This window comes from Leuciscus leuciscus (genome assembly GCF_965113295.1).
Source record: "Leuciscus leuciscus genome assembly, chromosome: 3".
Lineage (NCBI taxonomy): Eukaryota > Metazoa > Chordata > Actinopteri > Cypriniformes > Leuciscidae > Leuciscus > Leuciscus leuciscus.
In genome coordinates, this window is record NC_138727.1 from 49,954,372 (window position 1) to 49,968,625 (window position 14,254).

Sequence of the window (14,254 nt, forward strand, 5' to 3'; positions counted from 1 at the left end):
CAAACATTTGTTTTTGCGGCACAAATCAGAACAAACGAATGGCATAGTTTTGGAGATTATTTCGTTTTATGGGGTGCCAACTTCACGGAGGTGTTCGCGTCTGGTAGATTGTGTTGGTCTTTATGGAAATGATCCGGCTGAGTCTCTGTTCTTTAACTTCCACTTCGTCAGTCGATCAAACTCAGAACTTTCCGCTTCCATCAGCGCTTTTATGGGATTGTGCTCTCACGATAATTTGCCCTGTTTAGTAAATCTGGCCCTTAGTATTTAATATCTCAGTCTCTCTGTGGTTGTGTAGTTCCTGCTGAACTGAGAGATTAAAGTGTGTGTCGTTGTTCTACAGGTTGTATGATTGTAAGATCACAGATGAAGGTTGTGCTGCTCTGACTTCAGCTCTGAGATCAAACTCACACCTCAGAGAACTGGATCTGACATATAATATAATAGGAGATAAAGGTCTGACGCTGCTCTCTGATGGACTGAAGGATCCTCTCTGTAAACTGGAGAAACTGAAGTAAGATCATACATTAATCTTAACTGAGACTAGAATAATGTTATTTTAACCCTTTAATTCCTACTGTATCATATTTGATCTAAATTATCAACATGATCAAAAACCTGTTGCACACAATCTACTACTTGCCTTCTGTTGTCTGGTTGATGGTTTATAGTTTTTTTAGCAAGTAAAAGGCAAGTATAATTTTAAAACGTGTCCCTTCAGCTCGTGGGTCATGTGACTTTGCTGTGAAATCTTTATGGATTTTTAAGTAAATATAAGAATAACCTTTATAATGTTAGTAATATTTCAAGATGATCATTTTCTGGACTGAAGCAACTTAGGTTTACTTGATTATTCATACATCTTTTGTGAAAAATCATGTTCAAATGTATCAAATATGATCATCTGGCTTTTGAGGAAGGTTTACTAGTTTATCTCTCAATCATCATTGTATTGCATTACATTATACGTTTTAAAATTACAGAGCTTTGATCGTAAAACTAAGCATTTAAATGTCGTCTTCAGTGTTTCCCACAGATTAGGAAGCAATTTGTGGTGGCCGGGTGGCGGGGCGGAGTGTTGTTCCATGTCAGATGGGGGTTGGGGGGTTAATAATACGTTTATTTGATTCACAGCTTATAGTCTCTTGACCTCGACAACCCAACTACATTTTACCGCAAACTTGCGACTAGTTAACTTTCTAAAGAAGGCGCAATTGCTTGTTTGCTAAGGGGTCAAAATTGGTCTTCAGTGGTGGCCGACCGACACTGTCATCCTTTCTTGCCCTCTTTTAAAAAAATATATATATATTATAAAGCTGTGATTTTTACCACTGGTTTGTTTTGTTTACATGAGTTAATGTATTAAGCTGACTAACATGAACGAGCAATACATTTGTTACTGTATTTATTCATCTTTGTTAATCTTAGTTAATAAAAATACAGCTGTTCATTGTTTGTTCATGTTACTTCAGTGCATTTGCATTAGGCTAACTAATGTTAACAAATACAACTTTTGATTTCAATAATGTAGGCTACTAGTAAATGGTGAAATTAACATTAATAAAGATTAATAAATGCTGTAGAAGTGCAGTTTATCAATAGTTAATGTTAACTAATATAGTTAACTAGAGTTTAATAAATGGAACCATAGTAAAGTGTTACCGATTTGTTATACACCGATTCATAAGTCTCGTGAGTTCAGTGTTGGACAGATCAGTTGTTTTAACCATTCATTAAATGGTGAATCAGTTCAAGGAATCATTAGTTTGTGAATCGGACGTGTCATTAGCGGACCACGGCACGCGTTGTGTGATTATCACGGCAGTTTAGGACATCTCACAACATTTGTGTCAACATAGAAAACATTTAATCACTGGATAGTTTTTTTGTTGTTGTTTATTCAAAGTGTTTTTTATTTCAGCTGAATGTGCGGAACGCTTTCAGAGAGGATAAGGGTTTTGTTTTAGCATAATTCACACACAGCTGTAATTCAGGGAAAAAATCTCTGAATGCTTACTATCGTGTCAATTCTCAATTGATTTTGATTAATATGCACGAGGGAGCGAGAGAGAGCAAGACAGTTTGAAGACTGTGAGAGTGCGCTCTCTCTCTCTCTCTCTCTCTCTCTCTCTCTCTCTCTCTCTCTCTCTCTCTCTCTCTCTCTCTCTCTGCTTGTTCTTTCAGTGCTCTGTCACAATCCTCTACATCACTCACCAATCAAATAAGCACTGTAAAACCCAACAAGTTAAGCTAACTCATTTCATTTGAGGAAACCGATTACCTCAATTCAATTAAGTTTATAAAAACAATAGTTATGAGTACTCTGAACTTGTTTTAATTGAGTCCACTAAAACAATAATATTTCTTAATACACAATTAAACTTTACACTGCATTTAAATACTTTATATAGCTGGAACTGTTGTCAATGGTAGTATTAATTCTTGGATCACTGTACAACTAAATCTAAAAAAGTGATTATTCTCCCTATTTTTATATTACTTTTATATATTTTTTCAGATCGAAATTTACACACAATACAGCAAAAGTCAACAAAAAGTAATAAAAACATTATACTAGGGATGCAACGGTACACGGTAAAATCCCGGACCGTTCGGTCAGCCATGCACGGGACAATCTACCCTCGTGTCCCGCGGGACTTCGGTTTTGCCATTGAGTTCGCGCTGATCCTTTTAGTTTTTGCTTTAGGCGCCGTTCACATATCACGCCTAAAAACGCGTAGAAAACACTAGGCGCGCCGCGTTCTCCTTTTTCCAAAGCGCTAGGGCGGTTGCGCTCCGGAGGCGTCTGTCGTTGCTAAAGCAACCATCAGCTGCGCTCTGGTTGGTTCTTGTCACGTGACCTACGGTGCGCTTGCGGCATTCTGAAAAGTTGAGAATTTTCTCCACTGCTGGGGACATCGTTAGTGCCAACCGGTCTCGCCTTGCACCAGACAGTGTTGATAGACTCATCTTTTTGCACAAGAATCTCTCAATAGTGGATGAGTAAATAACATTGCACTTTGTATCCTGAATGCAGTATTTTTTTTATTATATTATTTTGCTCTGCTTTTTTTTATTCAAAGCACAAGCTAATTTATGTTTGTTAAAGACCCACTCCGATGAAAATCATGTTTTTCTAGGTGTTAACATGTTCTTGTGGCATTTTTCTTATGCTAGAGGACATATCTTGAGAAAAATAAGCTCAAAGTTGTATTTCTGAGTATTTCTGCATTCAAATGGCTGTGAATCAGTAGCAGACGCTAAAATGCCGGCTGAAATAGACTGGAGTTGTGACGTAGTAACTCCACTGGGCGGGGCCACAAGCTCATACTCCCCTCTGCCCCGCCCGGTCAGGTTCTGAGGAGTAGAGAAGACGATGGCGGATCAATACCTATGTGCGGTAGCGGGTTGCAATGCTAAGAGGAGAGATATTGGTATTAGCTTTCATGCTTTACCAAAACATGTTGCTGTGAGAGATGAATGGATTACGTTCCAGGGTTCCAGACTGCGACCATTTTTTGAGAATGTGCGAGTTAAAATTTTATGTGGTCGCATTTGTGCGAGTGCATGGTCATGTACTACTCAGTTAAATTCACGCATGAATTTTCCTGCATTGAACTTGTTTTAGCGCCCGCCAAAGTGATTTTTTGTCCCGCCAAAGTCTTATTTGATCGGTGAGTAATGTAGATGAACTGCTGCGCTTGTGACAGGACATGTTTATAACTGAAAGAACGAGCAGAGAGAGAGACCCGGACGCGCGCGCGCGCACTCTCTGTCATCGGAGCCAGGCGAAAATGTAAACAAGACCTCACCGTCTCCAAACTAAGCGCTGTCTTGCTCTCTCTCCCTCGCACATATTAATCAAAATAAATCGACACGGCGGTAAAAGGTCGGAAGACCAAAGTTTCATGTGGAGCATTTGGAGAATTTTTTTTCTTTTTCTGAATTGCCGCTGGGTGTGAATTGTGCTAAAAAAGTTGCCTTATCTTCTCTGAAAAGCGTTCCGGACATTCAGCTGACATAAAACAACACTTTAATTAAACGAAAAAAACTATCCAGTGATGAAATGTTTTCTGTGTTGACAAAGAAAGAAAGACAGAAAGAGGCTGTTGCTGCCTATGTATCTCGCTTCAGCCAACGGCTCCGCCCACAACGCAGAGGCGAATTGCTAATGAGCTACTGCCGCTCTGCTGAAGAGAAGTCCCAGAAAACGGCACAGGTTTTGTGATTTTGGCTAAAAACGGCATAATCATCATTTAAAGACCACTGAGAATGTTTAAAAATAGCTCAAAATATGATCGGAGTGGGACTTTAAAGGTAAAAGTGCACTTTTTCTTTCACATTGATCACTTCATATACCAGTTATCAAAGTTTGGAATTGGGATCCACTTGAATATTTTGAAGTGTGTTTGTTTACATTTTGTATTTCATATAAGTGATAGTTGAAGAGGTTGTATTACTTAGTGTTGTTGAGTACAGACTAGAGTGTTAATTTATTCCATACATTGATGTTCTTCCTACTGTGACATTCTGTTTATGCTCATAAGAAAAATAAAACATATTTTTGGGATGAAATAGCAGTCTCTTTCTGCACAAAACATGTACCGAAACCGAACCGAGACCGTGGCCCAAAAACCGAGGTACGGACCGTACCGTGGGCTATCTGTACCGTTGCACCCCTACATGATACCCACACAGATTTAGTATTTAATATCTCAGTCTCTCTGTGGTTGTGTAGTTCCTGCTGAACTGAGAGATTAAAGTGTGTGTCGTTGTTCTACAGGTTGAGTGATTGTAAGATCACAGATGAAGGTTGTGCTGCTCTGACTTCAGCTCTGAGATCAAACTCACACCTCAGAGAACTGGATCTGTCTGAGAATATAATAGGAGATAAAGGTCTGACGCTGCTCTCTGATGAACTGAAGGATCCTCACTGTAAACTGGAGAAACTGAAGTAAGATCATACATTAATCTTAACTGAGACAAGAATAATGTTATTTTAACCCTTTAATTCCTACTGTATCATATTTGATCTAAATTATCAACATGATCAAAAACCTGTTGCACACAATCTACTACTTGCCTTCTGTTGTCTGGTTGATGGTTTATAGTTTTTTTAGCAAGTAAAAGGCAAGTATAATTTTAAAACGTGTCCCTTCAGCTCGTGGGTCATGTGACTTTGCTGTGAAATCTTTATGGATTTTTAAGTAAATATAAGAATAACCTTTATAATGTTAGTAATATTTCAAGATGATCATTTTCTGCACTGAAGCAACTTAGGTTTACTAGATTATTCATACATCTTTTGTGAAAAATCATGTTCAAATGTATCAAATATGATCATCAGGCTTTTGAGGGAAGTTTATTAGTTTATCTCTCAATCATCATTGTATTGCATCACATTATGAAGAGCTTTGATCATAAAACTAAGCATTTAAATATCATCTTACTAAGACATGATATTGGCAGATATAGAGTGACGACTGATATTTATATGTATTTTAAGTCAGTGGTTCTCAACTCTGGTCCTGGGGATTATATATTTTTTGCAGTGTAAATAATTGTCTGACTCAGTGTCACTGACAAAACATTTTAAATGTAAAACGTTACGGTTTCCTTCCCATTCTGTCCTTCAAATGCAATAGTATTTTCCTAATAGTGTGAAGAGCATGACAGTGGTTATGATTGGGCTCCTCTCTGTCTGTGCTCGACACCAACAGCTCCTGCGTGCAGCAGATCGTACAGCACTGAGTCAGCGCACTTATTCAACCCGGCCAATGGACCGTTCCATCAGCGAGCGAGTCCTTCATTGCCTGTCATTATACCGTCTGTGTCGCTGCTAATCTGCTTAGACGGAGTCAAGTGCTCATCATTGATCATTATTTGCGTGGAAATATTTTATTAAGATCAGAATATAAAGCAGAATTATCATGTGCCGAGCAATCCTCGCTGGCTAAAACATTAAAACACAGCATGACACAGGAAAAGTGTTCAAAAGCAGCGCATTCACACTACAAATATTTCTATTTAAATTAATAAAAAATGTTGTAACTTCTGGATAATCATTTCATAAATTTTTTTGATTCATATTTAAAATACACTTTAATTAAAACATTAAAATTAGAAATAATTTCATATTTAAATATTGACCAAAAAATAATCTCATAGCTTTATTTATGCAATTGTAAATGGAGTGTAAATATATTAATGCCGCTTCTGTGTCTCCTCTGCACTGCAAAGATGGATTTTGATTTAATGATTTGATTTGACTGGTAACAGTGGCACTGTGTTATTATTCTAATAGAATTGAATTTGAATGTTAGAATTTGACATAAAAAACTGATGCATATCTCTAAATAAGTTTAGAAAACATGTCCATCTAGAGGTGAAAATGCCCCTGGAAATCAGTTTAAGGTGGCAAATATTGACCCTTAATAAACATGTTAATTTCTGTCACTGCTGTGAACTGACCACTGCATAGAATATGAATAATATGAATATCTTCGTGAGTCTGCTGTCAACAACAGGCCTAAACCAGCCATGGTACCAGTACAAAACACAATCAGTGAAATATCATCTAATTATTATCAACAAAACTTTGAAAATATATAGACATATTTTTGTCACACCCGTAATGTAAGGTATTAATTTTGATTTCTTCAGGTCTTATAAAGCCTTAAATTTGACTTTAAAAAGTGTGCAGCAACCCTGTTTAACCTAAATGTGTATATCAGATGTAAAACAGTTTAAATAATTCTGTTGACTTCATTACTTCACTCACTCTGTTCTTTAACTTCCACTTCGTCAGTCGATCAAACTCAGAACTTTCCGCTTCCATCGGCGCTTTTATGGGATTGTGCTCTCACGATAATTTGCCCTGTTTAGTAAATCTGGCCCTTAGTATTTAATATCTCAGTCTCTCTGTGGTTGTGTAGTTCCTGCTGAACTGAGAGATTAAAGTGTGTGTCGTTGTTCTACAGGTTGTGTGATTGTAAGATCACAGATGAAGGTTGTGCTGCTCTGACTTCAGCTCTGAGATCAAACTCACACCTCAGAGAACTGGATCTGTCATGGAATATAATAGGAGATAAAGGTCTGATGCTGCTCTCTGATGGACTGAAGGATCCTCACTGTAAACTGGAGAAACTGAAGTAAGATCATACATTAATCTTAACTGAGACTAGAATAATGTTATTTTAACCCTTTAATTCCTACTGTATCATATTTGATCTAAATTATCAACATGATCAAAAACCTGTTGCACACAATCTACTACTTGCCTTCTGTTGTCTGGTTGATGGTTTATAGTTTTTTTAGCAAGTAAAAGGCAAGTATAATTTTAAAACGTGTCCCTTCAGCTCGTGGGTCATGTGACTTTTTGCTGTGAAATCTTTATGGATTTTTAAGTAAATATAAGAATAACCTTTATAATGTTAGTAATATTTCAGGATGATCATTTTCTGCACTGAAGCAACTTAGGTTTACTTGATTATCCATACATCTTTTGTGAAAAATCATGTTCAAATGCATCAAATATGATTTTGATGATGAAATTTGAGGAGGGTTTATTAGTTCCTGCTGAACTGAGAGATTAAAGTGTGTGTCGTTGTTCTACAGGTTGAGTCAGTGTAAGATCACAGATGAAGGTTGTGCTGCTCTGACTTCAGCTCTGAGATCAAACTCACACCTCAGAGAACTGGATCTGACTGAGAATAATCTACGACATGCAAGTGTGAAGAGTCTCTCTGCTCTAAAAGATAATCCACATTATAAACTGGAGACACTGGAGTAAGTATTGATTCATATCATATAATATAATAATGTCACTTGAACTAGTCAATCCCCTGATGTGTCAGTAATGCATGTGTTACTGTCTGTGTTTTATTTACTGACAGATATTAAATGATGGTGAATATGGAGCCACTATAGAGACATCATCATCATCAACACTGAAGTCACGTGACCTTTACTGGATTTACTGTATATAAATGTACATTCATATTTTGTATAATATCTAATAAAGTTTTCTTATCATTTATCTATTATTAGTGATTTTTTTTTTTTTTTTTTAATCATCCATCTCAGTGAAGTGAGCAGCTCAACACAATCACAGTAACAGTAATGAACTTCAGAACTGAGTTTCATCTGTGTTTCGGGGAACTGGATTATTTATAGAGTTTGATGATGATGATGATGATGATTTTAATGTCTTTGTCAAAAGTCTTCCTGAGATTTGATTGAAGCTCGTCTGAAGAGGATATTTGCCATTGTCACATTATTATTGTTCTGTCTTTATGTTGGTGTGTGTGAAAGTCAAATTATTATTATGATAAGGGTGCAAATGTCTGTCATCACATGATCACTACGAGTTAGCCTATATTTATCTCTTCAGAAACAGCTAGTGCTACACCATCAATATTTAAACTAAATCAGTTATTCCTTTCAGTACAAACACATTTTAATATATAAATTAGGCTAATTATAGCATATCTTACACTAAAGTAAGCGAAGTTTGCTCTTGGACAGAATGGCTCCTCAGAATTGTTGATGTTTGTAAATTTACAATTGAATTGTGATTAAACAAATGGCGGGAAAGAGCGTTAATCACACATATTCTCAAATATATCCTACACAATCTCAGCCAACAGTCAAACTAATAGTTAATATTGTAGCCGCAAAAAAATATATACCGAGCAATAATAAATGTCACAGAACACACAAATAGAAGAAAAAATTTAATAATAAAAAAAAACAGTTATAATGCAGACATTGACAAAAGTGTCCTCTAAACTTATATAACAGAAAATATCAGAATAGATCCGATCGATGCATTCGGGAAGTAGACCAGATATTTTAATAGAAATACAGCAAACATTATACAGAATTCAAAGGAAAGTGGGATAAATGAGAAGTGCAGGAAAAAACATGAGAGATGAGATGATAATATCAAGGATGAGATTTGGACTTACAAGACTAAACGGTACACTTTATAAAATGGGTAAACATGATACGGGAAGGTGTGAATTTTGTGGGCAAGAAGAAACTGGAACATGTTATGCTATACTGTCAGAGATACGAGCCTGAACGAAGGATTCTAATGCAAAAATTCAATTTATACTAGGAGATATTTTACAAAATGACTCTGGAAATGAATGTTATAGTTTTATTTTTTAATAACTAATTTGTGGGAGAGGATATAAAAATGTCGTTTTGATCCACACTCCATACCAGTCGTTGGCGGTAATACACCAGTTTGTTGTTTGTCAACCGCCAATAAAATCTCAAAGAAGAAGAAGATCCGATCGATGTGATCGGTGATCTTCTCCTCTTCCTGACACTCAATCATCGCGCTCTGACATCTACACTTCTGCCTGCGGATTGCGGAAGCAGGAGTCGGAGGACAGGCGGTAATAAAGCGTTTTTGATCTAATATTTATCCATCTTTTTTTAAAATATATATTAAAGACTGTTTAATGACTCTGTTGCGGGCAGAAGACACTGTTTGAAGGATTTAAAGGTATGTCATTGTCTGTTTTCTTCTGGTTGATGTTTATATGACGTCTTTATTAATATTCACCTTTTTACTCATACCGAAGAAGTTAATGTGTTATTGTTTTAAACATGGTCGTCAGGTGTGTTAAAATCACTTTAACATCAGTTATAATGACTCTTCTGTTCATGTGTTTTAAAGCATCAGTGTTTTTTTTTTTTTTCTGGTTATGATCCAGTCAAATCTGCTCACCTTTATTTATAACTCTTTATATAATACAAAGTTTCAAAGCAGCTTCACAGTAATATATAAGTCTACTGGATTTGACATTGCTGATCTGTTTAAGCTTTTAATTAGGCTTTCTTGGCTGGCATCAGTTTTAATTTCATCCACAGATGTGAGTCTCTTGACTGTCACGTGTGTACAGAGATAAACACAGTGTTGATGTTCTCTGATCTCCCAGCATGCAGTGCACAGCCTCCTCTCCTCATGAGCTCCCGCAGACGGGCAGCGATCGGGCCAAACTCACCCAGTGTCCCGCCAAGGACTCGTCCTCCATAGACAGCGCCTCTGAGCTGGGCGGCCCCAGAGCGCTGACCTTTGACCTGCTGAACATGGTGATCTGCTTCAAGCGGATGGCCATCTTCCTGGAGCCCGTCACAGACACGCTGGAGGTGCTGCGGTTCCTGCTCGGGTGAGACACGGCCCTTACAAATCACTCTGACACCTGCACATCTCACACTGCTTCTGTACTTCAGGAGACTGTATCATGTGACTCTCATCAGAAGGCTTTTGTGTTTGTTCCAGCCAGTTGTGAAACGCATCTCTGAGTTGTTTTTGCTGCTGTGTGTCCCAGTGTTCAGCTCTGATGCTGTGTGTCCCAGTGTTCAGCTCTGATGCTGTGTGTCCCAGTGTTCAGCTCTGATGCTGTGTGTCCCAGACAGTGTTCAGCTCTGATGCTGTGTGTCCCAGTGTTCAGCTCTGATGCTGTGTGTCCCAGTGTTCAGCTCTGATGCTGTGTGTCCCAGTGTTCAGCTCTGATGCTGTGTGTCCCAGTGTTCAGCTCTGATGCTGTGTGTCCCAGTGTTCAGCTCTGATGCTGTGTGTTTTAGGTGGAGGATGCCGCTGTGCTCCCTGTCCAGCTGCGTTCTGCTCAACATCCTCTTCCTCACTCTGAGTGAAGGTGAGACACCAGTAGACGGCCGTAAATGACGTGTACTTGTTCACAAATTACAGTAAACCCTATAAAGTCGACTGTATTATAATTAATACACACATTTCTAAGGCCTTTATATGATCAATGATAAAAACCTGTTGCACTCAATCTACTACATGTCTTCTGTCGTCCGACTGATGCTTTATATTCTTTTAGCAAGTAAATGGTTTTAGTAAAATTGTATAATCGTCCCCCTAGGTTTACTTGATTATCTTTTATTTTTTTATTTTTTTTTATGTTCAAATGTATCAAATATGATCATCAGGCTTTTGAGGAAGGTTTATTTGTTAATCTCTCAATCAACATTGAATTGCATTACATTATATGTTTTAAAACTATAGAGCTTTGATCATAAAACTATCATTTGATATCATCAGATATAGAGTGACGACTGATATTAATATGCATTATGTAAGTCGTCTGTTATCCTGTTATAAAGATTTACATTACAAGCGATCAGAAATTCTTCTTACTTTTTGGCAATATAAATATCAACTGCCCCATATTTCATATTTTTGTTCAGTTTGGGCCTGTGAATAAAGCTGAGGTGTTTCCCCTACATATTCTCACTATATCCGACTATATGAGCCATAAAAGCCTGATGTGTCAAATATGATAATCAACGAAAAACAAACTTTTTTATGTCCTTTTATATTCTGTCTAAATCTGAAATATTTAATGTCAGGCATTCCAGGGTAAAGATGATCTTTAGTTGATAAACTTCTCCTGCATGTACAGTTGATTTATTACATTACATTTCAGTGCATTAATATAAACATAAAAAACTAAATATATGACAGAGTGATCAGGACTCAAAGCTGAAAATGTTTTTTGTGATAATATCCATATGACTGCATGTCATCAAGCTTATTACACGTCTGCTTTCCAAAACTATAAACAAATGTACATTAAATATAACTTTAAATGATTGTATTAGGTGAGAAGAAAAAGCGTAGAGTGAGAAGTGTAACATGAAAGTAGAAGAGCTTTAACAGTCAATTATACAGATTAGCGCTTGTTATATAAACTCAGAATCCTCATCAGAGATGCAGAATAAAGAGAAGATGAAGGTGATGTTCCCTCTGTCTGCAGGCGCGTGGGTCTCTCTGCTGCTGCTGGCGGCCTCTGCTCCGGCTCTGCTGGGATACCTTGGCAACCGTTGCCAGGGCGCGACCAGCGAGATGGCGGTTCAGAAGAAGAAACACCATGCGGTCCAGCGGCGAGACCTGCAGACGGTCCACATGAGCAAACAGGAGGCCATGCTGGAGGTCAAGGGCATGTGAGTGAGCAAGACTGTGGCGTTTGAGTCATGACATCAGCACTGAGACTGAGGGTTGTGTGTGTGTGTGTGTGTTACAGGCTGAAAGGGATAGACGACGTTTTGACCCAGGCGTGTGTGTGTGCAGAGTCTGTGTATAAAGTGTTTCACTGGGAGAGCCACGCCGTGTCCTCCATGTGAGTATCGCAGAGATGCTCCAGAATCACAAGTTCTGATCTTCCTCTGTGAAAATGTACCATGGTAATCAGAGTTGCTGCCAAAATAGTCAATTTTTTGTACTTTATGCCCCTTTTTAAAAGATGTAATATAAGTCTCAGGTGTCCCCAGAATGTGTCTGTGAAGCAAAAACATGCTGTTTTCGTGCATGTATCTTTAAATGCAAATGAGCTGCTGCTCCCTGCCCCATTTCCAGAAGAGGGCTGTGCCTTTACAGCTCATGCCTAGGATACTCTTGCCAAAAACTAAAACATCTGTTTAGTTTTGTTTATCATCTCTATCGCGGTCACGGTCACATGACAATGCAGTTTTTTAATCATAATGAAAGTTTACTATCTGCATGTGCTTTAAAGCCACATCAGTCTAAACATCAGGGGCCTGTTTCAGAAAGGAGGTTCAACCAACTCTTGAGTTAAAACTTGAACTCTGAGTTGACTTACCCTGAGATGAGTTTTCGGTTACAGAACAGCTGAAATTAGTTAATCAACTCTGAGTTGACTGACTCTGAGTTAAGCACGTGCACCACAACTATAAAAAGCCATTATCAATGGAGTGCAGATATTATGAGTCACCATGGCAACAGCGCCAGACAAAAAGAGGTCTTCATATTTCTCACCAGTACGAACATTATTACTGTAATTTTACAGTATTAGAACATTAATACTGTAATTTAATTAAAGGGATTACTCTTAATTCTTCTGTAATTTAAAGTAAAATCTGATGTAATTGCATTAGACTATAGAACAATTCTGCATATTTTTAAAAGGTCATTTGTAGTTAGTAATACAAGTAACTTACCCAACTGTTATAATATCAGAGGTGAAACTGGAAGAACAGTATTATTCAACCTCATTTTAATTTTCATGTAGGGGCAATCCTGCAGGTATTAAAAGAACATGGCAGCAGCTGAAAATTAAATATAAAAATATAATTCAATCAGGTAAGGCTTGAGCATAGTATGGGTGTAGGCTACCTGACTTTACAAACATTTGACATATTAAATAACTAAAGCATCCAGTGTCTAGCAGTGCAGCAGCATTTTTGGCTGAGGGAATTCCTGGAGAGACTTCAGAGCCAGTCCCAAAGATCCAAGGGCCTCATAAAATGTAAGAGGTTTACATATGTGTTATTTTTTATATAGGCTATTTTAGAGGCCTACAGAGGTAATATTATGTGTCACATCAAACAATCTACACATTCTGATTATTTCACATTTTTATGTGGAGTAGCCTATAGAATCTAAGTATAAATGGGTATTCTTATCTCTCCCCGCGCCCCCAGAGTGTGGAAGAACAGCAGGAGGACGGTCCAACAACTTCTGTTGCACAGATGAACACAGTTCAGTGATTTTCAGTAAATGCCACAGTTTAATTCTGTAGAATTTGTTTAGAACTACATTATGCAACTCTAATCTACTACTGTATTTTCAGGTGCCAGTTAAGGAGTTATATAGACTTCATCTTATTAAAAAAAAAATAGAAAAAAACTGCAGTAAAAATAGCAATATTTTATTTATTAATAAAATATTAATTTTATTAATAAAAATGTACTGTAAGAATGAATGAGGTGTTTAATAAACACCACTTCCTCTTTAAAAAAGGGGAGGAGACCGATAGAAACTCTGGGTTTACCAAAGAAAACCTGCTCCCGACCAGGTTAGGTTCACAGAGTAAGTTACCATGGTAACTGTCTCTGAGTAAAGTTACCTCTCTTTCAGAAACGGGCTTGACTTGCTCTGCTTTCTCAGGTTTAACATACCTCCCATTCTGAAACAGAAAACTCAGAGTTTCCCTCATTGCAGGGTTAACATACTCAGAGTTTTCACTTAACCTCCTTTCTGAACAGGCCCCAGATATATGTTTTTCTGAGCGCACAGAGAGCTGCATCCCATGAGTTTTAAAGTGTCCCATTATGCCCTTTTACGAAGTCCTGATTTTGTTTTGGGGGTGTACTAGAATATGTTTACATGCTTGATTGTTTTCGATGAAGCCCCTCCTACCGAAAAACGAAATGTGCTGTGATTGGTTAGTGCGTATTTGGGAAATGTCTTCCG

The 14,254-nt window shown here is 37.6% G+C and overlaps 2 protein-coding genes across 6 annotated transcripts in view; both read left to right on the forward strand.

Moving 5' to 3' along the window:
• LOC309494997 (uncharacterized protein) overlaps nt 1–8,038 on the forward strand; it is a 730,899-nt gene extending 722,861 nt beyond the window's left edge. Inside the window, exons 49-53 of the mRNA XM_082164514.1 lie at nt 344–514; nt 4,784–4,954; nt 6,981–7,151; nt 7,618–7,788; nt 7,896–8,038. Coding sequence (XP_082020640.1) covers nt 344–514; nt 4,784–4,954; nt 6,981–7,151; nt 7,618–7,788; nt 7,896–7,902 — 691 coding nt within the window. The 3' untranslated portion in view covers nt 7,903–8,038. The remainder of the gene's footprint in view (nt 1–343; nt 515–4,783; nt 4,955–6,980; nt 7,152–7,617; nt 7,789–7,895) is intronic.
• The window catches only part of zfyve27 (zinc finger, FYVE domain containing 27), a 62,106-nt gene that overhangs the window by 41,088 nt on the left and 6,764 nt on the right, over nt 1–14,254 (forward strand). For 2 of the 5 annotated variants that reach the window (XM_082164529.1, XM_082164530.1), the window contains exons 3-6: nt 9,954–10,184; nt 10,603–10,673; nt 11,799–11,985; nt 12,066–12,161. The exons of 1 other annotated variant lie outside the window; for it this stretch is intronic. In XM_082164529.1, the coding sequence (XP_082020655.1) occupies nt 9,954–10,184; nt 10,603–10,673; nt 11,799–11,985; nt 12,066–12,161 (585 nt within the window). Of the gene's footprint in view, nt 1–9,267; nt 9,408–9,492; nt 9,518–9,953; nt 10,185–10,602; nt 10,674–11,798; nt 11,986–12,065; nt 12,162–14,254 lie in introns of those variants that run through there. 2 more of the 5 variants (XM_082164532.1, XM_082164533.1) reach the window with 2 other exon arrangements.